The sequence below is a fragment of the Takifugu flavidus genome, chromosome 10, assembly GCF_003711565.1.
Source record: "Takifugu flavidus isolate HTHZ2018 chromosome 10, ASM371156v2, whole genome shotgun sequence".
In the NCBI taxonomy this organism is placed as follows: Eukaryota; Metazoa; Chordata; class Actinopteri; order Tetraodontiformes; family Tetraodontidae; genus Takifugu; species Takifugu flavidus.
This window is the reverse complement of record NC_079529.1, coordinates 8,025,038-8,052,292: the sequence shown is the minus strand read 5'-3', so window position 1 is coordinate 8,052,292 and position 27,255 is coordinate 8,025,038. Positions and strand designations below refer to the sequence as shown.

The 27,255-nt window shown below is 42.5% G+C and overlaps 5 protein-coding genes across 5 annotated transcripts; 3 read left to right on the top strand and 2 right to left on the bottom strand.

Moving 5' to 3' along the window:
* Positions 1–1,371: 1,371 nt before the first annotated feature.
* Positions 1,372–2,329, bottom strand: LOC130533085 (hepcidin-like). The gene is made up of 3 exons (XM_057046225.1): positions 2,135–2,329; positions 1,951–2,028; positions 1,372–1,842 (listed from the first exon to the last, which is right to left on the bottom strand). Exons 1-3 carry the CDS (start codon positions 2,219–2,221, stop codon positions 1,741–1,743), a joined length of 267 nt encoding a protein of 88 aa, XP_056902205.1. The 5' UTR covers positions 2,222–2,329; the 3' UTR covers positions 1,372–1,740.
* Positions 2,330–3,592: 1,263 nt separating this feature from the next.
* Positions 3,593–4,372, bottom strand: LOC130533086 (hepcidin-like). The gene is made up of 3 exons (XM_057046226.1): positions 4,183–4,372; positions 3,996–4,073; positions 3,593–3,887 (listed from the first exon to the last, which is right to left on the bottom strand). Exons 1-3 carry the CDS (start codon positions 4,267–4,269, stop codon positions 3,789–3,791), a joined length of 264 nt encoding a protein of 87 aa, XP_056902206.1. The 5' UTR covers positions 4,270–4,372; the 3' UTR covers positions 3,593–3,788.
* Positions 4,373–8,039: 3,667 nt separating this feature from the next.
* On the top strand, positions 8,040–8,821 carry LOC130533118 (hepcidin-like). The gene is made up of 3 exons (XM_057046273.1): positions 8,040–8,231; positions 8,338–8,415; positions 8,524–8,821. Exons 1-3 carry the CDS (start codon positions 8,145–8,147, stop codon positions 8,623–8,625), a joined length of 267 nt encoding a protein of 88 aa, XP_056902253.1. The 5' UTR covers positions 8,040–8,144; the 3' UTR covers positions 8,626–8,821.
* Positions 8,822–11,303: 2,482 nt separating this feature from the next.
* Positions 11,304–12,085, top strand: LOC130532435 (hepcidin-like). Its single transcript, XM_057045089.1, has 2 exons — positions 11,304–11,611; positions 11,788–12,085. The coding sequence occupies exons 1-2, from the start codon at positions 11,411–11,413 to the stop codon at positions 11,887–11,889; spliced, it is 303 nt and encodes a 100-aa protein (XP_056901069.1). The 5' UTR covers positions 11,304–11,410; the 3' UTR covers positions 11,890–12,085.
* A 2,973-nt stretch (positions 12,086–15,058) lies between these two features.
* LOC130532434 (uncharacterized) lies at positions 15,059–18,190 on the top strand. Its single transcript, XM_057045087.1, has 6 exons — positions 15,059–15,340; positions 15,447–15,524; positions 15,633–15,734; positions 17,375–17,578; positions 17,684–17,761; positions 17,870–18,190. The coding sequence occupies exons 1-6, from the start codon at positions 15,254–15,256 to the stop codon at positions 17,969–17,971; spliced, it is 651 nt and encodes a 216-aa protein (XP_056901067.1). The 5' UTR covers positions 15,059–15,253; the 3' UTR covers positions 17,972–18,190.
* The last annotated feature ends 9,065 nt before the right edge of the window (positions 18,191–27,255 follow it).

Sequence of the window (27,255 nt, the reverse complement as noted above, 5' to 3'; positions counted from 1 at the left end):
TGGTTAAAGTTTGTTTAGTCCCGTTTTTAAACTAGCATCGTTGAAGTTCAAGATCGGCTTATTCTAATTACCATCGCAGCGTGAGATGCAGCCCCGTCTTCATCTTGTCATTAAATGCAGACAAACAACAGCAGCATCCTGTTAATTTCTCAAGTAACCACTCAAGCAATTTATTTTGAGCACTTCAAAAACATTTGCTTGTACATTTGCTGCACAGTTCACCAATAAACAGGCCCATAATTGCTTCGTGCCTTTATTGTGTTGTGTTTTGTTACTGCGTATATGTAGGTATTAGTCGGATAAAATGAACCACATGGTGTGTGTGTGTGTGTGTGTGTGTGTGTGTAAGCTGAGCAGAAAACTCTGCTATTACTTTCTATCTCCATGTGTGGTTTTCCAGCAGCTTAGCTGCTATGGGGGAGTACAACAGGCACCCGTCTGGGCATGATGCCGACCTGGTATGCCTCTCAACCCCCTGCAAGCCTGAATGAGGGTGGGATCAGTGCAGGAGTCCACCAGGCTCCCGACTGGTTGTCTGTGCATTTGTGAGCATCTAAAGCTCTATGTTGATGTCTACATGTGCTCTTCTGTGTGTGCAGCTGGGTAATTATATCAACATTGCTTCGATTTAACAGGAGCCACAGGTCCACTATCACTCCCCTTGTGATTTTCTATAAGTTGACCTCTCCTTATGTTGTCCTCCACCAAAAAAACCAATGCCAGTCTCACTTGTAGGCTTGTTCCTCATCTCCGCAGCGTGTTAACCTCAGAGGCAGCTGACCTCTGTGGTCATCATGATGTAATTGTGTTCACTTGGGATTCCAGAAACACAATAGCATACATACCACCCTGCTGTACTTTTCCCTCACAATACTGAAAAGCAAGCCAAGCACAGCAGAACAGAGCTGAGCCTGTTCGGTGCTTGGGCACCAGACCACCCTCGGAAAATGTGGCAGCCTCAGATGGCCCAGTAGCTGATGGTAAATCTTTAACACCAAAGTATTCGGGCTAATGCTACCTTACCTTGAAAACTAAAACTGACGGAATTCTATGATATTTGGGGCTGTCTGTGTTGATGACTGAGATCACAATGTATAATATTAATGCAGTTAAATAACTAAAACATACAAAAAATAGATATTTGATATGTATTTTGACTTGAGTGCAGTATGTAACACCCTATGAGTATGCCTGTTTTGAGATAAACAGCTGCCAGTTAAAAAAAAAAAGAGATGTCAGATTTGACAACCCTGCTCACTGATGTCAGTTTGGTTTGACCTTTAAGGTTAGATGATGGTTCATCCTCTTCTTCATATTCTATGATGAAGATATGACCATGTGCTGATAATAACATTTATGATACAGTACATGTCAGGTGCAACTGGAACAACAAATTTATTTTAAAATGGAGTTTTTGAAAAGATGACAAGTGTTGAATGTCCTGCACATCAAACTAAAGACTTTGTGTTTGTAAAGCAGGAAAACACCCAGAAAGAAAATCAGTTGATACATTGAAACTATATTTTCACATGCAAACATGAATGAAAGAACACGTTCAAACAATAGTTGATGGAAATTAATTTTCACTTTTCTATATATGAAAACATTTCACCACAATGAATGACTGATGATTATTATAGCCAAATATTGAAATAAAAATATATATCCTGAAAAATGTCAGTTTCTTGAAAGTTTCTTTTTTCTTGCAAAAACTGATAACTGATAAAACTGAAAGAATAATTAGAAATCGCAACAGATTCCACATCCCTGCATTCCAGGACAGCATCGACAGCAAAACCTGCAGCGTGCAGGACGATGATGGCGCATGTTGGTATACGGCATCTGTGTGAAGGACAAGAGACATGAAGAACACCTTCAGCTCCAGCATCATCTTTCACTCATCTACTTCAGTGTGAATGAGCTCAGTGTGTTTCAGTAGACTGAACCAACCTTCCAGGAGTCCACTGGCATCTCTTCATATGCAGCAGCCCCATTATCATCCATCACTGGCACCTCTACATCTTCCACCTGTCCATGAACAGTGAACATTTACAAGCAGAGCCATATTTGATCAGCCTGACAAAACTCTATCAGCCCAAAAAGAGACTGAAATGAGAGCAGGTGGAGTTCTTACTTCACTGAGAGGAAGAGCAGAGCTCTCCTGGAGACAAATGAGGGCCAGCAGGACGGCCGCAACAACAGCAACACTGAAGGTCTTCATCTCTGGAGGGCTGAACTGCTCCAACTGGTTCCGGGCTTTGACTCTTGTGCAGGTGACTCTTGTCAGCTCCTCTGACTTCTCCTGTCTGATGGTTGTGTGGACAGAATGTGTTGGTATTTATACGCTCTTGGACCTCTGTTGCCTCATCACTGGCAGCAGCTCCAGGTCAGTTGCTGTTTCCAGAATTTCACAAGTCCCGGACTGAAAAAGATTACTGAAATTTCCGTGTCTTTTTCTTAGAGACACATTTGCTATTATGTGTATTTCTTCAGTCAATCCCTATACTGTATGTGTCATCAACATTCAGTTCTGTTTAAAAAACACAACATGAGACACCACTGCAGAAATACGAAGCACATTTTGATTTGGGCATTAGACAATGACAGCAAGATTCCTGTTAACTTATTCTTAAATTAATAAACAATAATTATTTTCTAGAATAAACAACAACTCAACTTCTTGGGGGCTTCTCTGTGAGGAGTTTGCATGCTTTCCCTATGCCTGATTAGGTTCTCTCCAGGTTCTCCAACAGGGATTTGTGGGATTGGGGAATTACCGTAGCTGCCTTAAAGAGGTTTTTTGCCTTATCTTAGCCTCATAGATTGACTCATCCCCGTTTTACCCCAACTCTTGCCTTGAAGGCATCTGGGATAGACTCAATCCTGATACACCGACTCCCCAAGTTAGAACATGAAATAATTAAACGAAAACCTTCCATTATTATTGTTTTTCTTCATACTTGGGCCAGCTATTTACCTGTTGGGTAATTCAAATCACTCCTTTAAGAAGAAGTGTGATTTGAGTACTCATACAGAAACAATGTGGGAACAGAAGTTAAATTATTTTTTAAGGAAGCTGATTGACTTATTTTTCTTCTATAAACTCTTGAGAAGAGGATTTTCATTGGACTTAATAAGTATATGACACTATTGCCTATGAACAGAGAATGTCTTCTCGAAGTAAACATACATAAACAAACTATTTTTTAATATGTATACAAAATTTCAGTCTGAACTACAGTCAGATTTAACAACCCTGCTCACTGATGTCAGTTTGGACTTCTTTGATCTTTTAGATTAGATGATGGTTCATCCTCTTCATATTATTCTGTGATGAAGATATGACCATGTGCTGATTAGAACATTTAGGATACATGTCAGGTGCAACTGGAAAACGAATGTGCTTTGAAATGGAGTTTTTGATGACAAGTGTTGAATGTGCTGCACATCAAACTAAAGACTTTGTGTTTGTAAAGCAGGAAAACACCCAGAGCTCCGACTGGGTCAAAAAGTAAAGAAAGAAAATCAGTTGATGGATTGAAACTATATTTTCAGATGCAAACAGGACTCACAGAACACATTCAGACAATAATTTAGGGAGTCTTTAGTGTTTATTTGGATCACTTGGACATAACTGCAAACATTTCAGCTCCGTGAAGGCTGATGGACGTCATGGCAGAATGACAAAGTCCAGAAGAAACATCAGATATTGAAAATCACAGTGTCACTTATTACTTTCAAGTTTACTAAAAATCCTACAGTGTTATTGTTGGTGACATCAGGAGCGATCAGAAGTCACAGCAGACACCACATCCACTCATTCCACAGCAATTACAGCAAAACTTGCATCCAGCAGGACTCCGCTTGTGTCTGTTGGTATACGGCATCTGTGTGAAGGACAAGAGACATGAAGAACACCTTCAGCTCCAGCATCATCTTTCACTCATCTGCTTCAGTGTGAATGAGCTCAGTGTGTTTCAGTAGACTGAACCAACCTTCCAGGAGTCCACTGGCATCTCTTCATATACAGCAGCTCCATTATCATCCATCACTGGCACCTCCACATCTTCCACCTGTCCATGAACAGTGAACATTTACAAGCATACACAAGCATATTTGATCAGCCTGACAAAACTCTATCAGCCCAAAAGAGACTGAAATGAGAGCAGGTGGAGTTCTTACTTCACTGAGAGGAAGAGCAGAGCTCTCCTGGAGACAAATGAGGGCCAGCAGGACGGCCGCAACAACAGCAACACTGAAGGTCTTCATCTCTGGAGGGCTGAACTGCTCCAACTGGTTCTGGGCTTTGACTCTTGTGCAGGTGACTCTTGTCAGCTCCTCTGACTTCTCCTGTCTGATGGTTGTGTGGACAGAATGTGTTGGTATTTATACGCTCCTGGACCTCTGTTGCCTCATCACTGACAGCAGCTCCAGGTCAGTTGATGCTGCCAGACTTGCACAACTCCCAGGTTGTTGCTGGGAATGGGAATGGGAATTTCTGCAACTGAAGGTAACTGGAACTTCTTTCTTTGTTTGTTTGATGCACCATCAATCATTTCTATTCCTCTTACAGGTTTTGTGATGTCATGTGTTTGCAGTTTTCTGATATTGTGAAATGACAAACAAACATGACAAGCAGACCAAACACAACTATATTCAAATAGAATAATTGACAGGCCATAATCTGTGTAAAACAAAGAAAGATTTATCACAAACAGATCTATTTATTCATAGAGGGAATGGCAAAACTGTTATAGTGTAAAATTATAATAAAAAAAATAGCCAAAACCAAACACCACATTTAATTATACTACAGTTGATCCCTCATGGGCTACCACCTTATCGTGGTGGAGGGGTTTGCGTGTCCCAATGATCCTAGGAGCTCCGTTGCTGGAGAGTGCTCCTTCTGGGGGCTCCCTCATCCTCCTGGGTGACTTCAATGCTCACGTTGGCAACGACAGTATGACCTGGAGAGGTGTGATTGGGAAGAACGGCCCCCCTGATCTGAACCCGAATGGTGTTTTGTTATTGGACTTCTGTGCTCGTCTTAGATTGTCTATAACAAACACCTTGTTCAGGCATAAAGACGTCCACATGTGCACTTGGCACTAGGACGCCTTAGGCCGCAGATCAATGATCGACTTTGTGGTCGTGTCATCGGATTTGCGGCTGCATGTTCTGGACACTCAGGTGAAGAGAGGGGCGGAGCTGTCAACTGATCACCACCTGGTGGTGAGTTGGCTCCAATGGTGAGGGGGGATGCCGGACAGACCCAAACATATTGTGAGGGTCTGCTGGGAACGCCTGGCAGAGTCTCCTGTCAGGAGGAGCTTCAACTCACACCTCCGTGAGAGCTTTGACCATATCCCGGGGAAGGCGGGGGACATTGAGTCTGAGTGGACCATGTTCCGTGCCTCCATTGTTGAGGCAGCTGGCCGGTGCTGTGGCCGCAAGGTGCTTGGTGCCTGTTGTGGCGGCAATGCCCGAACCCGCTGGTGGACACAAGTGGTGAGGGATGCCATCAGGATGAAGAAGGAGTTCTATTGGGCCTTACTGGCCTGTGGGACTCCTGAGGCAGCAGATAGGTACCGCCAGGCCAAGTGGAGTGCAGCTACGGCGGTTGCCGAGGCAAAGACCCGGGCACGGGAAGAGTTCAGTGAGGCCATGGAGAATGACTTTCGGACGGCCTCGAAAAGGTTCTGCACCACCATCCGGCGTCTGAGGAAGGGGAAGCAGTGCACTGTCAACGCTGTGTATAGTGGTGATGGTGTGCTGCTGACCTCAACTCGGGATGTTGTGGATCGGTGGAAGGAATACTTCGAGGACCTCCTCAATCCCACCAACGCGCCTTCCAATGAGGAAGCTGGGCCTGGGGACCTGGTGATAGGCTCTCATATCTCCGAGGCTGAAGTTGCGGAGGTAGTCAAAAAACTCCTCGGTGGCAAGGCCCCGGGGGTGGATGAGATCCGCCCAGAGTTCCTTAAGGCTCTGGATGTTGTAGGGCTGCCGTGGCTGACTCGACTCTGCAACATTGCGTGGACATCGGGGGCGGTGCCCCTGGATTGGCAGACCGGGGTGGTAGTCCCTCTTTTTAAGAAGGGGGACCGGAGGGTGTTTCCAACTATAGGGGGATCACACTCCTCAGCCTCCCTGGTAAGGTCTATTCAGGGGTACTGGAGAGGAGGGTCCGCCGGATAGTGGAACCTCGGATTCAGGAGGAGCAATGTGGTTTTCGTCCTGGGCGTGGAACAGTGGACCAGCTCTACACCCTCAGCAGGGTCTTCGAGGGTGCATGGGAGTTTGCCCAACCAGTCCACATGTGTTTTGTGGACTAGGAGAAGGCATTCGACCGTGTCCCTCGGGGGGTCCTGTGGGGGGTTCTCCGAGAGTATGGGGTGTCGGGCCCGCTGATACGGGCTGTCCGCTCCCTGTACGATCAGTGTCAGAGTTTGGTCCGCATTGCTGGCAGTACGTCGAACTCGTTTCCAGTGAGGGTTGGTCTCCGCCAGGGCTGCCCTTTGTCACTGATTCTGTTCATAATTTTTATTGACAGAATTTCTAGGTACAGTCATGGTGTTGAGGGGGTCCAGTTTGGTGACCTCAGGATCGGGTCTCTGCTTTTTGCAGATGATGTGGTCCTGTTGGCGTCATCAGCCTGTGACTTCCAATGATCACTGGATCGGTTCGCCGCCGCATGTGAAGCGGCTGGGATGAAAATCAGCACCTCCAAATCCGAGGCCATGGTTCTCAACCGGAAAAAGTTGGAGTGCCTTCTCCGGGTCAAGGAGGAGATCCTGCCCCAAGTGGAGAAGTTCAAGTACCTCGGGGTCTTGTTCACGAGTGAGGGAAGAATGGAGCAGGAGATCGACAGGCGGATCGGTGCGGCATCCGCAGTAATGCGGACTCTGCACCGGTCCGTAGTGGTGAAGAGAGAGCTGAGCCAAAAGGCGAAGCTCTCGGACGCCGGGAGGAGCTCGGAGTAGAGCCACTGCTCTCCATGTTGAGAGGAGCCAGATGAGGTGGCTTGGGCACCTAGTCAGGATGCCCCCTGGGCGCCTCCCTGGTGAGGTGTTCAGGGCATGTCCCTCCGGTAGGAGACCCCCAGGAAGACCCAGGACACGTTGGAGAGACTATGTCTCTCGACTGGCCTGGAACGCCTGGGGATCCCCCCGGATGAGCTGGAAGAAGTAGCTGGGGAGAGGGAAGTCTGGGCTTCTCTTCTTAGGCTGCTGCCCCCGCGACCCGACCCCGGATAAGCGGTAGAGGATGGATGGATGGATGGATGGATGGATGGATGGATGGATGGATGGATGGATACAGTTGATCACTTTGATTCAAAGCCACCACACTCACATCATGAATGTTCCAATTAAACACATTTTTAAAAAGATCTTTATGTCAATAAACAACACACTTTCAAGATTATCTAAAATTTGGCAAAACCTCTGTAAACAATTACCATATATTTTCTATATTACAGCAGTTTCAATGTTCTCCACGTCCGAATGGGTTTTCTCCAGGTACTCCAACTTCTTCCCGAATTTCTGAAAAGACATTTGGCAATGTGGGGATTGATGGATGGGCGACACTCAATTGACCTTATGATGTGAGTATGAATAAATATAAATCCTCTATGTTAGCTATTTCACCGCACAAATGGAAAAGTGGAAAAAATGGAAAATCAGGATAATTTCCAAATATTAAGATTATCCATATAAGGCAAAACTAACATGCAATAAGTTGTGTTGTACCTTCATATCAGAAACTAAAGGGTCTGCTGATCAAGTTTATTTGCCATTTCACAATATCAGAAAACGGCAAAAACAAGAAATCAAAAAACCTGTAAGAAGCCAAAAAATGATTGATGGTGCATCAGACAAAAAAAGAGAGAAGTTCCAGTTACCTTCAGTTGCAGAAATTCCCATTCCCATTCCCAGCAACAACCTGGGAGTTGTGCAAGTCTGGAAACAGCAACTGACCTGGAGCTGCTGTCAGTGATGAGGCAACAGAGGTCCAAGAGCGTATAAATACCAACACATTCTGTCCACACAACCATCAGACAGGAGAAGTCAGAGGAGCTGACAAGAGTCACCTGCACAAGAGTCAAAGCCCGGAACCAGTTGGAGCAGTTCAGCCCTCCAGAGATGAAGACCTTCAGTGTTGCTGTTGTTGCGGCCGTCCTGCTGGCCCTCATTTGTCTCCAGGAGAGCTCTGCTCTTCCTCTCAGTGAAGTAAGAACTCCACCTGCTCTCATTTCAGTCTCTTTTTGGGCTGATAGAGTTTTGTCAGGCTGATCAAATATGGCTCTGCTTGTAAATGTTCACTGTTCATGGACAGGTGGAAGATGTAGAGGTGCCAGTGATGGATGATAATGGAGCTGCTGTATATGAAGAGATGCCAGTGGACTCCTGGCAGGTTGGTTCAGTCTACTGAAACACACTGAGCTCATTCACACTGAAGCAGATGAGTGAAAGATGATGCTGGAGCTGAAGGTGTTCTTCATGTCTCTTGTCCTTCACACAGATGCCGTATACCAACAGACACAAGCGGAGTCCTAAACACTGCAGGTTTTGCTGTAATTGCTGTCCTGGAATGAGTGGATGTGGTGTCTGCTGTGACTTCTGATCGCTCCTGATGTCACCAACAATAACACTGTAGGATTTTTAGTAAACTTGAAAGTATTGAGTGACACTGTGATTTTCAATATCTGATGTTTCTTCTGGACTTTGTCATTCTGCCATGACGTCCATCAGCCTTCACAGAGCTGAAATGTTTGCAGTTATGTCCAAGTGATCCAAATAAACACTAAAGACTCCCTAAATTATTGTCTGAATGTGTTCTTTCAGTCCTGTTTGCATCTGAAAATATAGTTTCAAGTTTATCAACCAATTTTCTATTTCACCCAGTCGGAGCTCTGGGTGTTTTCCTGCTTTACAAACACAAAGTCTTTAGTTTGATGTGCAGGACATTCAACACTTGTTATCAAAAACTCCATTTTAGAGGACATTTGTTGTTCTAGTTGCACCATAGAATAAGAAGAAGAGGATGAACCATCATCTAACCTAAAAGGTCAAAGAAGTCCAAACTGACATCAGTGAGCAGGGTTGTCAAATCTGACTGTAGTTCATTCTAAAAGTGTTGGATACAAAATTAAAGATAAAAAAACCCAAACCTTATATTTAGATATAAACCCAGAGGTGGTTACAGTCATCAAATACTGCACTCAAGCAGAAATACAAGTTCTTTTCACATCTACTCAGGACCTCACCCATTTTCTACTTTAGATCCTAGTTTTATTTAAATCTGTAGAGAAAACCAGGATCCACACCAGGAAAGAAGTTAAAATATGTGTCTCTTTTTTATGATGATGACACTTTGCATGAATGTTCAGATTAAGACACTCCCCTATGGACAAATATTTCTGTACTATTCTATTTTAACCAGTGAAAACTCCCACAGGATCCCTCGATACAACAGATTAAATGAATCCATTTGATTCCAGTTTCTGGTTTGACTCCTCTTTCCTTAATGTTTCCACCCAAACGCTCCAATCACTCTTTGTCTTTAAGGAATATTTATTTTACTGAATACAAAAGCAACAGCTGAGGTGGACAAGAGCCAAAATAATGGTCAAAGGTTTTATTTCTCTATTCTGTAGCATGTTCATTTTAACATGATAAAATCACATGTTTCAATGTATTATATTTATTTGATACTTTTATGGAATCCAGAATCTAACACTTTAATAACACCATAAAAATAGTTCATTCTAAAAGTGTTGGATACAAAATTAAAGATTAAAAAACAACAACTTATATTTAGATATAAACCAGATAAACCCAGATGTGGTTACAGTCATCAATACTGCACTCAAGCAGAATACAAGTTCTTTTCACATCTACTCAGGACTTCACCCATTTTCTACTTTGAACCTGGTTTTATTTAAATCTGTCTAGAAAACCAGGAGCCACACCTGTCACAGCTGGGGGCAATCATGCCCGTGAGCCGCCTCGCCCCGCACACCTGTTTACATCAGGACTCTAATGAACGCTCATCTTAATCCCCAGAGACACACCTGCTCCCTGCCAGATCGTTATGCGTTCCTGATGACTTTCCAGCGTATTCCTGTTTGCCTGTCTGCCCAGTTCCGACCTTGCCTGTTCCTGACCATTCTGTTTAACCTGCTCCCCTGTAAACTCTGTCTGCCTTCTGCCCGATCTCGACCTGCCTGTCCCCGACTGTTCTGTCCTGCTCGCTCCCCGGAGAATCCTGTCTGTTGTCTGTGTCCGACAATAAAGTGGTGTTCAGCCAGACTCGTGTGTCGCATTTGGGTTCTCATCTGGTTCCTGACACACACCAGGAATAAGTTAAAATATGTGTCTCTTTTTTATGATGGTTGAATTTTGGCGAGAATGTTTAGAATAAGACGCTCCTGGATGGACAATATTTCCAAATATTCTATTTTAACCAGTGAAAACTCTCCACAGGATTCCTCGATACAACAAGATTAAATGAATCCATTTGATTCCAGTTTTCTGGTTTCACTCCTCTTTCCTCAATGTTTCCACCATAATGCTCCAATAACTCTTTTCTTTAAGGAATATTTATTTACTGAATACAAAAGCAACAGCTGAGGTGGACAAGAAGAGCCAAATAATGGTCAAAGGTTTTATTTCTCTATTCTGTAGCATGTTCATTTTAACATGATAAAGTCACATGTTTCAATGTGTTATATTTATTTGAGGCTTTTATGGAATCCAGAGTCTAACACTCTAATAACACAATAGCAATGTTTCCAAGAACACAGCTGTGGTTTCAACACACTGTTTTTAATTAGACATACTGTATTTTTTTCAGAAAAACAATACAAAAATGTTGTTTGCAAGAATTCAGCTATGGTTTAGACACACGATTCTCTAAAATGAAGTCATTTCAAATATATATTTAAGAGTCTATGTCCCTGAGAGATGAAGAAAATATATCTGTTAATGTTATAAATTTGTTTTACACAGTTTTTGGTTTTTCATTGACATTATTCCCATTTGAATAGATTTGAGTTTTATCTGCTGATCAAGTTTGTTTTAATGTTTACAATATCAGAAAACTACAAACACGTGACATCACCAAACCAGTAAGATGCATAGAAATGAGAGAGAGAAGTTCCAGTTACCTTCAGTAGCAGAAATTCCCATTCCCATTCCCAGCAAAACCTGGGAGTTCTGCAGGTCTGGCAGCATCAACTGCCCTGGAGCTGCTGTCAGTGATGAGGCAACAGAGGTCCAAGAGCGTATAAATACCAACACATTCTGTCCACACAACCATCAGACAGGAGAAGTCAGAGGAGCTGACAAGAGTCACCTGCACAAGAGTCAAAGCCCGGAACCAGTTGGAGCAGTTCAGCCCTCCAGAGATGAAGACCTTCAGTGTTGCTGTTGTTGCGGCCGTCCTGCTGGCCCTCATTTGTCTCCAGGAGAGCTCTGCTCTTCCTCTCAGTGAAGTAAGAACTCCACCTGCTCTCATTTCAGTCTCTTTTTGGGCTGATAGTTTTGTCAGGCTGATCAAATATGGCTCTGCTTGTAAATGTTCACTGTTCATGCACAGGTGGAAGATGGTGGAGTGCCAGTGATGGATGATAATGGAGCTGCTGTATATGAAGAGATGCCAGTGGACTCCTGGCAGGTTGGTTCAGTCTACTGAAACACACTGAGCTCATTCACACTGAAGCAGATGAGTAAAAGATGATGCTGGAGCTGAAGGTGTTCTTCATGTCTCTTGTCCTTCACACAGATGCCGTATACCAACATATACAAGCGTCGTCCTCAACGTTGCAGGTTTTGCTGTAATTGCTGCCCTGGAATACAGGGATGTGGTGTCTGCTGCAGGTTCTGATCACTCCCGATGTCACCAACTATAACACTAGATTATTATTTGTAAACTTGAAAGTATTGAGTGACACTGTGGTTTTCAATATCTGATGTTTCTTCTGGACTTTGTCATTCTGCCATGACGTCCATCAGCCTTCACGGAGCTGAAATGTTTGCAGTTATGTCCAAGTGATCCAAATAAACACTAATGACTCCCTAAATTATTGTCTGAACGTGTTTTTTGAATCCTGTTTGCATCTGAAAATATAGTTTCAAGTTTATCAACTGATTTTCTTTCTGTACTATTTAGCTCAGTCGGAGCTCTGGGTGTTTTCCTGCTTTACAAACGCAAAGTCTTTAGTTTGATGTGCAGGACATTCAACACTTGTCATCAAAAACTCCATTTTAAAGAGCATTTGTTGTTCCAGTTGCACCTGACATGTATCATAAATGTTATAATCAGCACATGGTCATATCTTCATCATCGAATATGAAGAGGATGAAACATCATCTAACCAAAAAGGTCAAAGAAGTCCAAACTGACATCAGTGAGCAGGGTTGTCAAATCTGACTGTAGTTAATTCTAAAAGTGTTGGATACAAAATTAAAGATTAAAAAAACAAAAAATATTATTTAGATATAAACCAGATAAACCCAGAGGTGGTTACAGTCATCAAATACTGCACTCAAGCAGAAATACAAGTTCTTTTCACATCTACTCAGGACCTCACCCATTTTCTACTTTAGATCCTAGTTATATTTAAATCTGTAGAGAAAACCAGGATCCACACCAGGAAAGAAGTTAAAATATGTCTCTCTTTTTTATGATGATGACACTTTGCATGAATGTTCAGATTAAGACACTCCCCTATGGACAAATATTTCTGTACTATTCTATTTTAACCAGTGAAAACTCTCCACAGGATCCCTCGATACAACAAGATTAAATGAATCCATTTGATTCCAGTTTCTGGTTTGACTCCTCTTTCCTCAATGTTTCCACCCAAACGCTCCAATCACTCTTTGTCTTTAAGGAATATTTATTTTACTGAATACAAAAGCAACAGCTGAGGTGGACAAGAAGAGCCAAAATAATGGTCAAAGGTTTTATTTCTCTATTCTGTAGCATGTTCATTTTAACAAGATAAAATCACATGTTTCAATGTATTATATTATTTGATACTTTTATGGAATCCAGAATCTAACACTTTAATAACACCATAAAAAATAGTTCATTCTAAAAGTGTTGGATACAAAATTAAAGATTAAAAAAACCAAACCTTATATTTAGATATAAACCAGATAAACCCAGATGTGGTTACAGTCATCAAATACTGCACTCAAGCAGAAATACAAGTTCTTTTCACATCTACTCAGGACCTCACCCATTTTCTACTTTAGAACCTGGTTTTATTTAAATCTGTCGAGAAAACCAGGAGCCACACCTGTCACAGCTGCGGGCAATCATGCCCGTGAGCCGCCTCGCCCCGCACACCTGTTGTACATCAGGACTCTAATGAACGCTCATCTTAATCCCCAGAGAGACACCTGCTCCCTGCCAGATCGTTATGCGTTCCTGATGACTTTCCAGCGTATTCCTGTTTGCCTGTCTGCCCAGTTCCGACCTTGCCTGTTCCTGACCATTCTGTTTAACCTGCTCCCCTGTAAACTCTGTCTGCCTTCTGCCCGATCTCGACCTTGCCTGTCCCCGACTGTTCGTCCTGCTCGCTCCCCGGAGAATCCTGTCTGTTGTCTGTGTCCGACAATAAAGTGGTGTTCAGCCAGACTCGTGTGTCGCATTTGGGTTCTCATCTGGTTCCTGACACACACCAGGAATGAAGTTAAAATATGTGTCTCTTTTTTATGATGGTTGAATTTTGCGAGAATGTTTAGAATAAGACGCTCCTGGATGGACAAATATTTCAGTAATATTCTATTTTAACCAGTGAAAACTCTCCACAGGATTCCTCGATACAACAAGATTAAATGAATCCATTTGATTCCAGTTTCTGGTTTCACTCCTCTTTCCTCAATGTTTCCACCCAAATGCTCCAATCACTCTTTGTCTTTAAGGAATATTTATTTTACTGAATACAAAAGCAACAGCTGAGGTGGACAAGAAGAGCCAAAATAATGATCAAAGGTTTTATTTCTCTATTCTGTAGCATGTTCATTTTAACATGATAAAATCACATGTTTAAATGTATTATATTTATCTGATGCTTTTATGGATTCCAGAATCTAACACTCTAATAACACCATAAAGAATGTTGTTTCCAAGAATTAAGCTATGGTTTAGACACACGATTCTCTAAAATGAAATAATTTCAAATATATATTTAAGAGTCTATGTCCCTGAGTGATAAATAAAATATAACTGTTCATGTTATAAATTTGTTTGAGACAGTTTATGTTTTTTCATTGTCATTATTGCCATTTGAATAGATGTGTTTTATCTGCTGATCAAGTTTGTTTTAATTTTTACAATATCAGAAAACTGCAAACACGTGACATCACCAAACCAGTAAGATGCACAGAAATTATTGATGGTGCATCAGACAAACAAAGAGAGAAGCTCCAGTTTCCTTCAGTTGCAGAAATTCCCATTCCCATTCCCAGCAACAACCTGGGAGTTGTGCAAGTCTGGCAGCATCACTGACCTGAGCTGCTGTCAGGCAGCACAGACAGTTGAACAACAAATTGGAAAATATAGAAATGTGGCCCAGTCTTTAAAAGCAGAAGGCAGGTGAGATGATGAGCCAGAGGTGACTTGCAGGTATGTAATAGCAGGCTGGAATGAACCAGGAAGCTGCCGTGCACAACCAGTAAATAAACACACAGGGGAAAGCATGAAAAGAAACACAAGGGAGTGCGAGAGGAAAACACCAGGGGCGTTCCTAACAATATTTAACGGTCTACGCCCCTGAGTGATAAAGACAATTGACCTGTTACTGTTCTAGATTAGTTTTACACAGTTTATGGTTTTTAATTGTCATTATTGCCATTTGAAATGGCTTGAGTTTATCTGCTGATCAAGTTTGTTTGTAATTTCCCAATATCAGAAAACTGCAAATAAGTAGCATTGCCAAAAAAGTAAGAAGCATAGAAATGATTGATGATGCATCCGACAAACAAAGAGAGAAGTTCCAGTTACCTTCAGTTGCAGAAATTCCCATTCCCAGCAACAACCTGGGAGTTGTGCAAGTCTGGCAGCATCAACTGACCTGGAGCTGCTGTCAGTGATGAGGCAACAGAGGTCCAAGAGCGTATAAATACCAACACATTCTGTCCACACAACCATCAGACAGGAGAAGTCAGAGGAGCTGACAAGAGTCACCTGCACAAGAGTCAAAGCCCGGAACCAGTTGGAGCAGTTCAGCCCTCCAGAGATGAAGACCTTCAGTGTTGCTGTTGTTGCGGCCGTCCTGCTGGCCCTCATTTGTCTCCAGGAGAGCTCTGCTCTTCCTCTCAGTGAAGTAAGAACTCCACCTGCTCTCATTTCAGTCTCTTTTTGGGCTAATTAAGTTTTGTCAGGCTGATCAAATATGGCTCCGCTTGTAAATGTTCACTGTTCATGGACAGGTGGAAGATGTGGAGGTGCCAGTGATGGATGATAATGGAGCTGCTGTATATGAAGAGATGCCAGTGGACTCCTGGAAGGTTGGTTCAGTCTACCGAAACACACTGAGCTCATTCACACTGAAGCAGATGAGTGAAAGATGATGCTGGAGCTGAAGGTGTTCTTCATGTCTCTTGTCCTTCACACAGATGCCGTATACCAACAGACACAAGCGGAGTCCTAAACGCTGCAAGTTTTGCTGTAATTGCTGTCCTGGAATGCGGGGATGTGGTGGTGTCTGCTGCAGGTTCTGATCACTCCTGATGTCACCAACTATAACACTAGATTATTTTTTGTCAACTTGAAAGTATTGAGTGACACTGTGATTTTCAATATCTGATGTTTCTTCTGGACTTTGTCATTCTGCCATGACGTCCATCAGCCTTCACGGAGCTGAAATGTTTGCAGTTATGTCCAAGTGATCCAAATAAACACTAATGACTCCCTAAATTATTGTCTGAACGTGTTCTTTGAGTCCTGTTTGCATCTGAAAATATAGTTTCAATGCATGAACTGATTTTCTTTCTGTACTATTTAGCTCAGTCGGAGCTCTGGGTGTTTTCCTGCTTTACAAACACAAAGTCTTTAGTTTGATGTTCAGGACATTCAACACTTGTCATCAAAAACTCTATTTTAAGGTGCATTTGTTGTTCCAGTTGCACCTGACATGAATCATAAATGTTCTAATCACCACATGGTCATATCTTCATCATAGAATATGAAGAGGATTAACCATCATCTAACCTTAAAGGTCAAACCAAACTGTCATCAGTGAGCAGGGTTGTTAAATCTGACTGTAGTTCATTCTAAAAGTGTTGGTTACAAAATAAAAGTTAAAAAAAAAACCATAGCAGATATTTAGATATAAACCAGATAAACCCAGAGGTGGTTACAGTCATCAAATACTGCACTCAAGCAGAAATACAGGTTCTTTTCACATCTACTCAGGACTTCACCCATTTTCTACTTTAGATCCTGGTTATATTTAAATCTGTAGAGAAAACCAGGAGCCACACCAGGAAAGAAGAATATGTGTCTCTTTTTTATGATGATGACACTTTGCAAAAGTGTTCAGATTAAGACACTCCCATCTGGACAAATATTTCTGTACTATTCGATTTTAACCAGTGAAAACTGTCCACAGGATCCCTCGATACAACAAGATTAAATTAATCCATTTGATTCCAGTTTCTGGTTTCACTCCTCTTTCCTCAATGTTTCCACCTTAATGCTCCAATCACTCTTTGTCTTTATGGAATATTTATTTTACTGAATACAAAAGCAACAGCTGAGGTGGACAAGAGCCAAAATAATGATCAAAGGTTTTATTTCTCTATTCTGTTCGCATGTTCATTTTAACATGATAAAATCACATGTTTCAATGTATTATATTTATCTGATGCTTTTATGGAATCCAGAATCTAACACTCTAATAACACCATAAAGAATGTTGTTTCCAATAATTCAGCTATGGTTTAGACACACGATTCTCTAAAATGAAATCATTTCAAATGTATATTTAAGAGTCTATGTCCCTGAGTAATAAAGAAAATATAACTGTTACTGTTATAAATTTGTTTTCCACAGTTTTTGGTTTTTCATTGTCATTATTGCCATTTGAATAGATTTGAGTTTTATGTGCTGATCAAGTTTGTTTTAATTTTTACAATATCAGAAAACTGCAAACACGTGACATCACCAAACCAGTAAGATGCACAGAAATGATTGATGGTGCATCAGACAAACAAAGAGAGAAACTCCAGTTTCCTTCAAGTGCAGAAATTCCCATTCCCATTCCCAGCAACAACCTGGGAGTTGTGCAAGTCTGGAAACAGCAACTGACCTGGAGCTGCTGCCAGTGATGAGGCAACAGAGGTCCAAGAGCGTATAAATACCAACACATTCTGTCCACACAACCATCAGACAGGAGAAGTCAGAGGAGCTGACAAGAGTCACCTGCACAAGAGTCAAAGCCCGGAACCAGTTGGAGCAGTTCAGCCCTCCAGAGATGAAGACCTTCAGTGTTGCTGTTGTTGCGGCCGTCCTGCTGGCCCTCATTTGTCTCCAGGAGAGCTCTGCTCTTCCTCTCAGTGAAGTAAGAACTCCACCTGCTCTCATTTCAGTCTCTTTTGGGCTGATAGAGTTTTGTCAGGCTGATCAAATATGGCTCTGCTTGTAAATGTTCACTGTTCATGGTCAGGTGGAAGATGTGGAGGTGCCAGTGATGGATGATAATGGAGCTGCTGTATATGAAGAGATGCCAGTGGACTCCTGGAAGGTTGGTTCATTCTACTGAAACACACTGAGCTCATTCACACTGAAGCAGATGAGTGAAAGATGATGCTGGAGCTGAAGGTGTTCTTCATGTCTCTTGTCCTTCACACAGATGCCGTATACCAACAGACACAAGCGGAGTCCTAAACGCTGCAGGTTTTGCTGTAATTGCTGTCCTAGAATGGTGGGATGTGGTACCTGCTGCAAGTTCTGATCATCTGATTCTCCTGATGTCACCAACTATAACATTCGATTATTATTTGTCAACTTGAAAGTATTGAGTGACACTGTGATTTTCAATATCTGATGTTTCTTCTGGACTTTGTCATTCTGCCATGACGTCCATCAGCCTTCACAGAGCTAAAATGTTTGCAGTTATGTCCAAGTGATCCAAATAAACACTAATGACTCAATAAATTATTGTCTGAACGTGTTCTTTGAGTCCTTTTTCCATCTGAAATTATAGTTTCAAGTTTATCAACCAATTTTCTTTCTTTACTTTTTGACCCAGTCGGAGCTCTGGGTGTTTTCCTGCTTTACAAACAAAAAGTCTTTAGTTTGATGTGCACTTGTTAACTTTTTAAAAACTCCATTTTAAAATACAGTTGTTGTTCCAGTTGCACCTGATATAAATCATAAATGTCAGAAATGCTATTTTTTGTCAACGCTCACATGTATTCCTCATGTTTTTTTCATGTTTTTATTCTTCTGAAATGTTTATCAGTCATTCATTGATGTGAAATGTTTGCGGATATTTTTATGTTATGAAAAAAAAGCTTTAACATTCACCATAAATTTGAAAGCCCCTTATCCCTCTCACAAAAACACAATTGTTTCAAAGTTGGAAACCAGTGGAAAACAAAAATACACATTTAGTGCACACTTCCCAACCCCCCACTCTTTTTCTTTCTTTCTTTCTTTTTTTTGCATGGCACCTTTTTCCACGGTCTTGAGCATCGAGACATTTCAGGCACAATACTGGGAGTTTTGCCAAAACTCTTCGAACACCGGAAGAAAATCCAGTGGGAGGGAGCGACGTAATTAGTCCAATAAATGTTTTCACTTGGATGTATTTGAAACAAAGTGGGGCTTATTATGGAGCTCATGGATTTTATTGTGAGAGCTTGTAAGTGGATGATGCCGCCTGCACAGAGTTAAAGGCTGCTTTTCTGCATCAATGAAACAATTTAACTGGAGCTGCTTACACTAACAAAACTTGGTTGGCTACAACTAAGCTACTGTTTCCTTCAGGGAGGGTCTCATAAAAGTAACAAAGAAGCGCATGAAGTGAATGAATGCATGAGCAGACTGAGCTTTTATTTCATCTGGTTTGTGTCAATTTAAATCCCTGATACCTCATTAAAAAGGCATGTTGGGTTGCATTTCATTCAATTCAAAATATTTCGACTTTCCAGAATCTGCGACTTTGTGCAGACGTTTCAAACTGCTGTGGGGAAAACTGCACATAGAAGCTGTTTCGGTGGGATAACAGACCACGTAATAAATCCGCGTTTCATTTCGCATCCATCACTTGTGCCGTCTGGAGCACGTGTGGCTTTCCCCGCATCTTCAGATGAAACAATTGCGCCAGAATTAGCACACGTGTAGTAAAGGAGCGAGTCACCAGCGCTATGTCAACTGGACAACAGAGAGTAAACAAGAGCATCTGGACTGGGTTGACTGGTGCTGCACAATATGGCATTAATGAGTGATATGAAAAGCCATTTCCACTGTGGTGGCCCTGTGGTGCAACCTACAAAGTATCCAGTCAAAGGACTTCCACTGGCCTCTAATTTGCTCCGAGTGTCCTGTTAATTAAGCTTTTTTGTTTCTGGGGGGGATATATTTAGGCGACTCGTGTGGCCATGCGGGGTGTCTGTTCCTGAGGTAACAGACTTGTCTGTTGCGGCTTCCTCGGTCGCAGCCTGTCACGCCTGTAAAAATGTTTGTGAAGTGAAAGAGCCCAGAGAGATGTGGTGTCGTGCCAAAAAAAGGGTCTTCAGCTCGTAATAACAGGCCGCGCCTGGCGACAGGTCTGTGGACGGTTTGAAGTCGCTCCGTCTTCATCTTTCATTGATTTCTTCTTCTTTAATGGAGCCGTGCGTGAACTTATTTGCGCGGCGCCCATCTTCTTTCATCTCATTAAATGTGCCTAGACTACAATTAGCATGGAATCTTAATTTCCCTGGAAAGTTAATTGATCTATATAACCCTTAAGGCAGGCTTGTAAAGACCTGAACCTTGGTGGTTGCAATGTGTTGCTACAGACATTTGCAATGGAAATCCTTAGTTTTCCAGCCACCCAGGAGTATTTAGTAAGCAAATACGACCATTTCAACGCAGCATCTCTCCCGCTTTTAAAAACCTTTGCACCCACCACTTATTCCGAGGAGTTTGGTTAAAATGAGGCACACTGGAAATCACCGCTGCCTCATCCATGTCGCTTTACACCCAGCTTCTTTAACGTAACGTGGCAAGCATTACACGATGAGGCACTAATGATATATTTTCTCAGCTGGAACATAGGGATTGTACCCTCGGCCCCAAACAGTGTCAGGTCTCACTAAATGAGTGTATGCCGCTAAGTGAAAAGTGAAAAGCTTGCCAGAGCTGCGCTGGGTTGGAGCTCATATAGGGAACGCAGCACACCGCACAGTTGGAAGGAAAGCCACAAGCGATGCCGAACCTATAGAGAAAGGAAGCTCACTGTCAGCGAGAAGTCATGGAGAGTGTCTACAAACCCAGACTTAACCCCCCGACAGCTCGGAAATATCAATTCTAATAAGGGGAAAAGTGGATTTGGCGAGACATCTTCGTTCCTCCCATGGAAACTTGTCTGTCCTGGGGTGAGGTGACACCCTCGGTGACTTAACTGAAGGCCCGAGCAGCGCAGGCCCCACAGAATGTATTCCCCTCTTGGTTTAGGGAAAAAGGGAGACAGAGCGTGCTCTTTGAAGTGGAGACTATGGTTTTTACTTCAGCGGTTCATATTTATTTCAATCATCTGTTTCCTGCCAAACAGGGGTTTTTAATGTAGAAGGAAAGCTTTTCTCACCTTCATTATGGCCGACACCTCTGGTCCAACCGCGCTCAACAGTTCTGCTTAAACTTCATTCGGTTTGAGGGTTTAAGTCATGGCTGAATTAGCTGTTAGCAGCCTTGTCTTCAATGACAGACAGGTATTGTTTCACCCTCCCTGGGACTGCTTCAGGTATGTATTCAATATTTCCCTGGCCCATGACGTATTTCTTCACGCAACTGTTGTTCATCAGAAATTTTATGAGCCGCCCCGTGGCTTCAATTCTGCTCCATAACACATCCAAGCTGAGGCACTACAGTTAAAACAGCTACTCCACTACAGTTAAACAGCTTTCATTTTTGTTACACCTGAAACGCACCTTCTGTTGGGAATTACTGAAATTAACGCAACCTAATGACCCCTGAGACTCAGCGTGGACCCCAACTCCAAGAGAGGGGCTTTGTGAGTGCATTTGCACCGTAGGTGTTTGAAACTGATGTCACTACTGAGCTTCTGAAGAGTTCTTTACAACCTGGCAGCATGTCAGTGTACTTTGTCAACACTCTCGCCCTCTTGCACAATATAGGAATTTCCTTTGATGACCTCCAGTCAAACAGAAACTGTTTTGAGGACCAATAATGCCTTCCTTTTTGCACATACCAGCTTCTTTGTCGTAACTGGAAGGACTGCTCCAAAAGGTCTAAACACTGGATTGGTCAGCTTGAAGTCACATATTTTTTTTCATGTTTTTGATTATAATGAGCACTTATTCAGAACACATGGATGTAGTAATATCCAGCAGCTGCACAGCGCTGTCTCCAAGGCATCTTTGTTCAGCTAGAAGGAAGGAGAAAATGGGAAAAGAAGAAGGAAAACTTCCACATGCTAACATTTACACAGTGATTTTAAAAAAAAAATTGCACTCTACTTTTTAATTTGCCCGAGTCTAATGCGTTTAAACCGAGACTGGAGGTATTTTATTGAAGTCATGCCTTATGCTGAACCCAGTTTCCCTGATTGCTGTGGCCTTGCAATCTGGCTCTTTCCTACCTGACAACCTCAATTATCCCCTTCCTTCGCTGTGTCAAACATGCCACATGGCGTTCTGGACTTGGACAGGCTAAAGAAACCGGGGTGGGGGAGCGGAGTGTCTGTGTCCCTGTCTTCAAAGGTATACAGTTAATTAATGTTCCCAGAGGCTGGTGATTGGCAAAGTTGAATGAAATCAGGCTTTAAACAGAGACACAGCTGGTCTAATTGATGTGCGTTAAACTTTAAAGGGAATGAGAAGAATGTTAAAGTGATTCTAATCTAGCAGCCAGTGGGCCTAATATAGGTTTAAACACTTCCAGTCAAAATGAAGCATTTGCAAAATTGGAGGAAATCACAATCTAACTTTCAGGCCCCAGGAAATTCTACACGAGACTCACTGAAAACCTGCCAGATTCCAGCACCCACCTCATTCACTGTCTGTTAGAGCAACCTGCAGTGACCTCCACTGACTAGAACCTTTATAGGTACAACTGTTGCGAAATGTTATTTATCTCCGGAGCCTTCAGAGGGAGAGCCCGGCAAAGTGCAGCTCAGCAGTAAAACAGGCCAGTGACAGCTGCAGCTTTAATTCCAAAATGACACAAGAGCAAACAGCCACAACTGCAAGGTCAACTGGGGTAAAGGAGATGAAGATTTATATAGCAAGGCCTCGCTGTGGATTATTACCCACAGTTTGGCTTTGTCCTCCTTCACTCTTCAGGTCCGAAACTTGTGATTGTAGTCGAAGACGTGCTTTTTGTGCTTTCCAGTGATTTGTGGATGTGCATTATGCACCCGCAGCATCGAGTGTGTTCAGACTTCATTCTGTGTTTTTGAGAGTATTTCATTAGTTTAAAAGCTTCTATATTTCTTTTGCCAGTTTCTATAACAGTGATTCAGTCTTTTATACTGATGGAACCCCGGGAAACTTTTGTGAGAAGAATAGACAGAGGAGAGAATGTCTGCTGATCGCAGATCAATGGGTTCATTTTGGGGGTGGGGTTGTTAATAAAACACTTTTTTGTTTCATTTGCTGGATGGAGATTAATTTTATAAGTCCAAGGGATGAAGGGGAGCGGAGTGGACGGCGTTTTTCTGGTGGACCAACCATTCGGGAAGAAATAAGAGCACTTCGTTAGAGAAGGACATGGAAAAGTGAGTGTTTATGATCCCAATTACCACCTTTGCCTTGCCACTTGCTTTAATCATGGCTGTATCCCTCATTCCCAGTCAAAAGCACCACATGTGCACGTCCACACGCGAATAAAGCCAGAATAGACTTCCAAGGAAGTGTCCAGATTCCATGCAGTTTGGAACATAGAGCACCTATTTTAGGCTTTTACAGATGTTCCATCAGAACATGTGATACACGAGAAGAAAACTTCCATAAACAGGAATGGTTTGTTTGGATTTCCTTCTATAGGCCTGCTTTATCTACACAAGCTTACACAGTCAAATAACCTGTGGCACAGAACCTTTCACCACCATGATCATCATTAGAGTTAATCATTATTCATTTCCAGTTTCACAAGAGCCCGCAAGATCAGACCCGGACTATTTTGAGGTATTTGCCCCTGGGAGGGTCTGGAACAACAGTTTGGAGTAAGTGAAACAATATGTGGCGTATCAAAACTCACAGTTACTGAACCATCACCGCAGTTTGCAGATATCGCGATAATGATGGGAGCTGTTTTTCTCTGTTGCTGCGACATGAACTGGCCCTGCGGTGGGACACGGCAGCAGCGCCACCCTGTGGACGTGGCGGGTAGGGTCAGACGGCAACGGCAGTCAGGGTCAAATAAAGGAACTCAAGAAGTGGAAAAAGGTCAGATAGAGGACTAAACTGTTCCTGACTCGAACTCTTAACAACACTATCTGATAGCCAGAGAAGCTTCCTCAGATCATGTCAACCGTTTGATTTGCGGTTTCTGAGACAGCGTTTCCTGGATTTGATGAACTCTCCACCAGGTTTCCCGTCCCGCTGCCCGCTCCTTGTTGTGCTGTGGTTCATTAAAGACATCCTGTCTTGATCCCAAACCAGACTCTTGCAGTGGCATCAGAACCCACATCAGCAAAATCCCAGGACGAGCGTTGTCCGCGTTGCATTTCCCTGTTTCCTTTTCCTGCAGAGGCCGATACGGCACCGAGGGTCGCTCCTGAGTGCCAGTGAGCAGATGGCATTCTGTGAAGTTAAGTGCCATGTTTGTAGTGGCAGGATTGGGCCTCCAGCCGGGGAAATAAACCCTGACTTTATTCTGTGCAACCTGAGTTTTTAATTTAATGAGACAGATACTGTTCAAAGTGAGCGTAATAAGAGGGAACAACCACCGGCTGCAGCTAATGGCATTCAGACTGGGGAAACATACATTTCATGCATTAGACGGGGAGTTTTGGTTTCAATAAGTCCTGGTATAATGAGCTGGAGGACTCACCACCTCAGCTGACTCATAGGAAGAAAGTTGATAGTTGAGGTTGGGTCAGACGTAACTGGATTCCAGAGAGGAAACACAGAGAAAGAGAATCCCCAGTGAGCATCCACTGGTCTCTAACTGGCTGCCTGTTTGGGGAACAGCAGTCACAGATGTTGATAGAAACAAAGGGAGATTCACTTCATCTTTCTTTGGTGGCAGATGTGGCTCAGGCAGAGCCGCTTTTCTTTGTTGCTGTGCGACTTTTTTTTTAACAGCATGAAGAGCGTCAACCGCACAGAACACCGTCCAGGACGACTTCCAGAGCTGGTGTTTAACGAAGCGACCTCAGCCTGATCTCTCGCATCTGAACTCATGCTGTCACGGAATGCACACTGACAGGATCCTGGAGCGCGTCCATCTCTGTGAAGTCATTCACGTCATCATCCCACAGCTCCAGGCTCAGCACGCCTCACAGGAGAAGCCGCAGAAAGCCGCCGATGCTGAAGAGTTTGGATCTCCGTCTCCTCCTCATCAATCAATCAACCTGCTGGCAGTTGGCTGAATAAGAGTCTGTAGATGAAAGCGAAGAGGACTGACTTCGCTGGCCTGCCTGTTTACTTCAGTGTGAGAGTTTGAGCCATTCCCTGAAGTTGAACCACGAAAACAACAGAACAGGGTGCACACAGCCTTAGTTCAGGGCAATTACAGTCTGCATTTGAAACTGCAGAGCTAAAATATAAAAACCTGTTTGATCTAAAGGCACTGAAGTGTTGAAACATCCAGTATTCGCTGCTCTTTCCGTTGGCCTTGGTTATTCTATATTACCCGTATCTCCACCCATTTGCTGTTTAGCCATCTGTTTTTAGCCTTGTATGCTAACAGACGTGTCCCGGAGCTCTGAGAGACCCAAACGCAACACTGAATAGGTAAAATACTATTTAAATATAGAAAGTAGTTAGATTGTAGCCTATTTCTGGACATTCTCTTCAATGATTTCTGAAGGTTTGTGGATCTCTCTGGCTTACTGCAGCTGTAACAGATCACTAAAGATATATTACCTGTAAATGCTCTGCCAATAAATACTGGAACCAGTATGGCAGTTAAACAACTCCAGTGACTGCGTCCATGCATGTGTGTGTGTGTGTGTGTGTGTGTGTGGGTTGTAATACAGTAGCTGTGTACCCAGGGCTCTCCTCCAAACAGCTGGTACCCATCTGTTTCTTCTTCTACTCTTGCGGCCTGCGGCTCATGGAGCGAGGTGCACTGGCATGCGGTGTCTGGGTCTGGACCAATGGCGGGGAAGTATGCACAGCAGCAGCAAGCATCATGTGCGCATGAATGTGGTTTATGGAGAGTGAGGCCTCCTGTGTGTGTATATGTGGTTTTTGCACTGGACCCATGTGTGTGTGTGTGTGTGTGTGTGTGTGTGTGTGTGTGTGTGTGGGTGTGTGTGTGTGCGTGCGTGCGTGTTTGTAGGACTGTGTGGATGTTTGTGTGTTTGCATCTGGCATTCAGCATGCCTGCTCATTTTGACACTGCATGTGTGTGTGTGCGTGTGTGTGTGTGTGTGTTTAGCAGTTAGCAATAATCTCATTATACTTCTTCTTAAATGCTGCTGCTAGAAAGTCAAAGAGCAAACGGACCTCTCACAGCACTGCTGCTGCTCTCTTGTTGCCTCTGCAAACACTCCCATGATGCAGTTTGCTCCATAAGTGAGTCACTGCTGAGAACTCTTTCCATTTATTGTTTATGTAAATCATACATACCCAACATTTGGCATCCTGCATTTCCATCACCATTTTATGGCCTCGTGATTGCTTTCCGAATATATGCGCTTCCAATTTATAAACAATTTAGACATTGTAGTCATTGATGTTTAAATCTGAAAGAGACTCACGGTGGCTTTTCACCGGAAAAGAGAGTACTGCAATATTATTAAGAGAATATTAAGTGATTGAGGAAAGGAAGGAAAATGACCAATGTGGTCAGTGTTAGGTCAGAGATTATGAGGATTTAAAATAACCCATAAAAAACATCCAACAGTTTTTTTATATCGTTCACATGATGAATAGGTTAAAAAAAATTAAATTGTAGAATATTGTTACCATTTTTATATATATATTCACTCTTTTACTCTGATCTGAGACTTCTTTTTGCCCCAGTGAGATTATTTCAAGGTAGTAAACTAGTTAAAGTTATAGCGGTAAACTTTCATTTCACTCCCAAAGGCTTGGAGAGTGCATGTCTGTAAATCTCCACTAGAGGGCAGACACTTTCTCTTTTGAGCCCGCTTTAAGTGAATTGTGGGTTGAGGCGATGAAATGAGGCGTTTTCATTTTCACTTATTTTAACTTGATTCTATTAGCCAGAGAAATCAAATGATACTTCTTGTTCAGCCTTTAACACTCTTACTAAAGTAAGACAGTCTATTAACAAGTTCTTTATTTTAAAAATATTAGATATCACCTGCATGGCCATTGCAAAACTATACATATAACTATTAAGTGATGAGAATTAATAATTCAAATACTGACATTAAAATAATATTAAAAGGCAGTTTGCATGTAAACCATCAGCTTCCCACCAGAGGGGGCTATTTAACACGTAATCTCTCAAAACTGCAGCGACTCAGTTTATTGACCAGACTTTTTTTTTTTTTTTTTTGGAATTTATTATTCTCCACAGATCATTTTAAGATTTTAGTAAAGCTCAGTGAAATAAAACATTACTACAGCAAAATTACAAAGCAATAATTTCCCCCAACATTGACCATACAGACTATTTCAATATGGTGTTTATTGTCCTGTGCATTGTAACTTCCAATAAAACTATTTATTTAAAAAACAGCACTTATTTATTTTAAAAACCAAACACCCCCACATTTACAGACTTCACACACAGCACACAATGCAAATTACAAACGTTTTTACTGTTCTGCTGTCATATGATTTATTAAAAAAGTATATTCATATTAATATCCTCATGTTTAATCTTAATCTTCCATGCACACCTTAATATATTATCCCCACCCTCTAG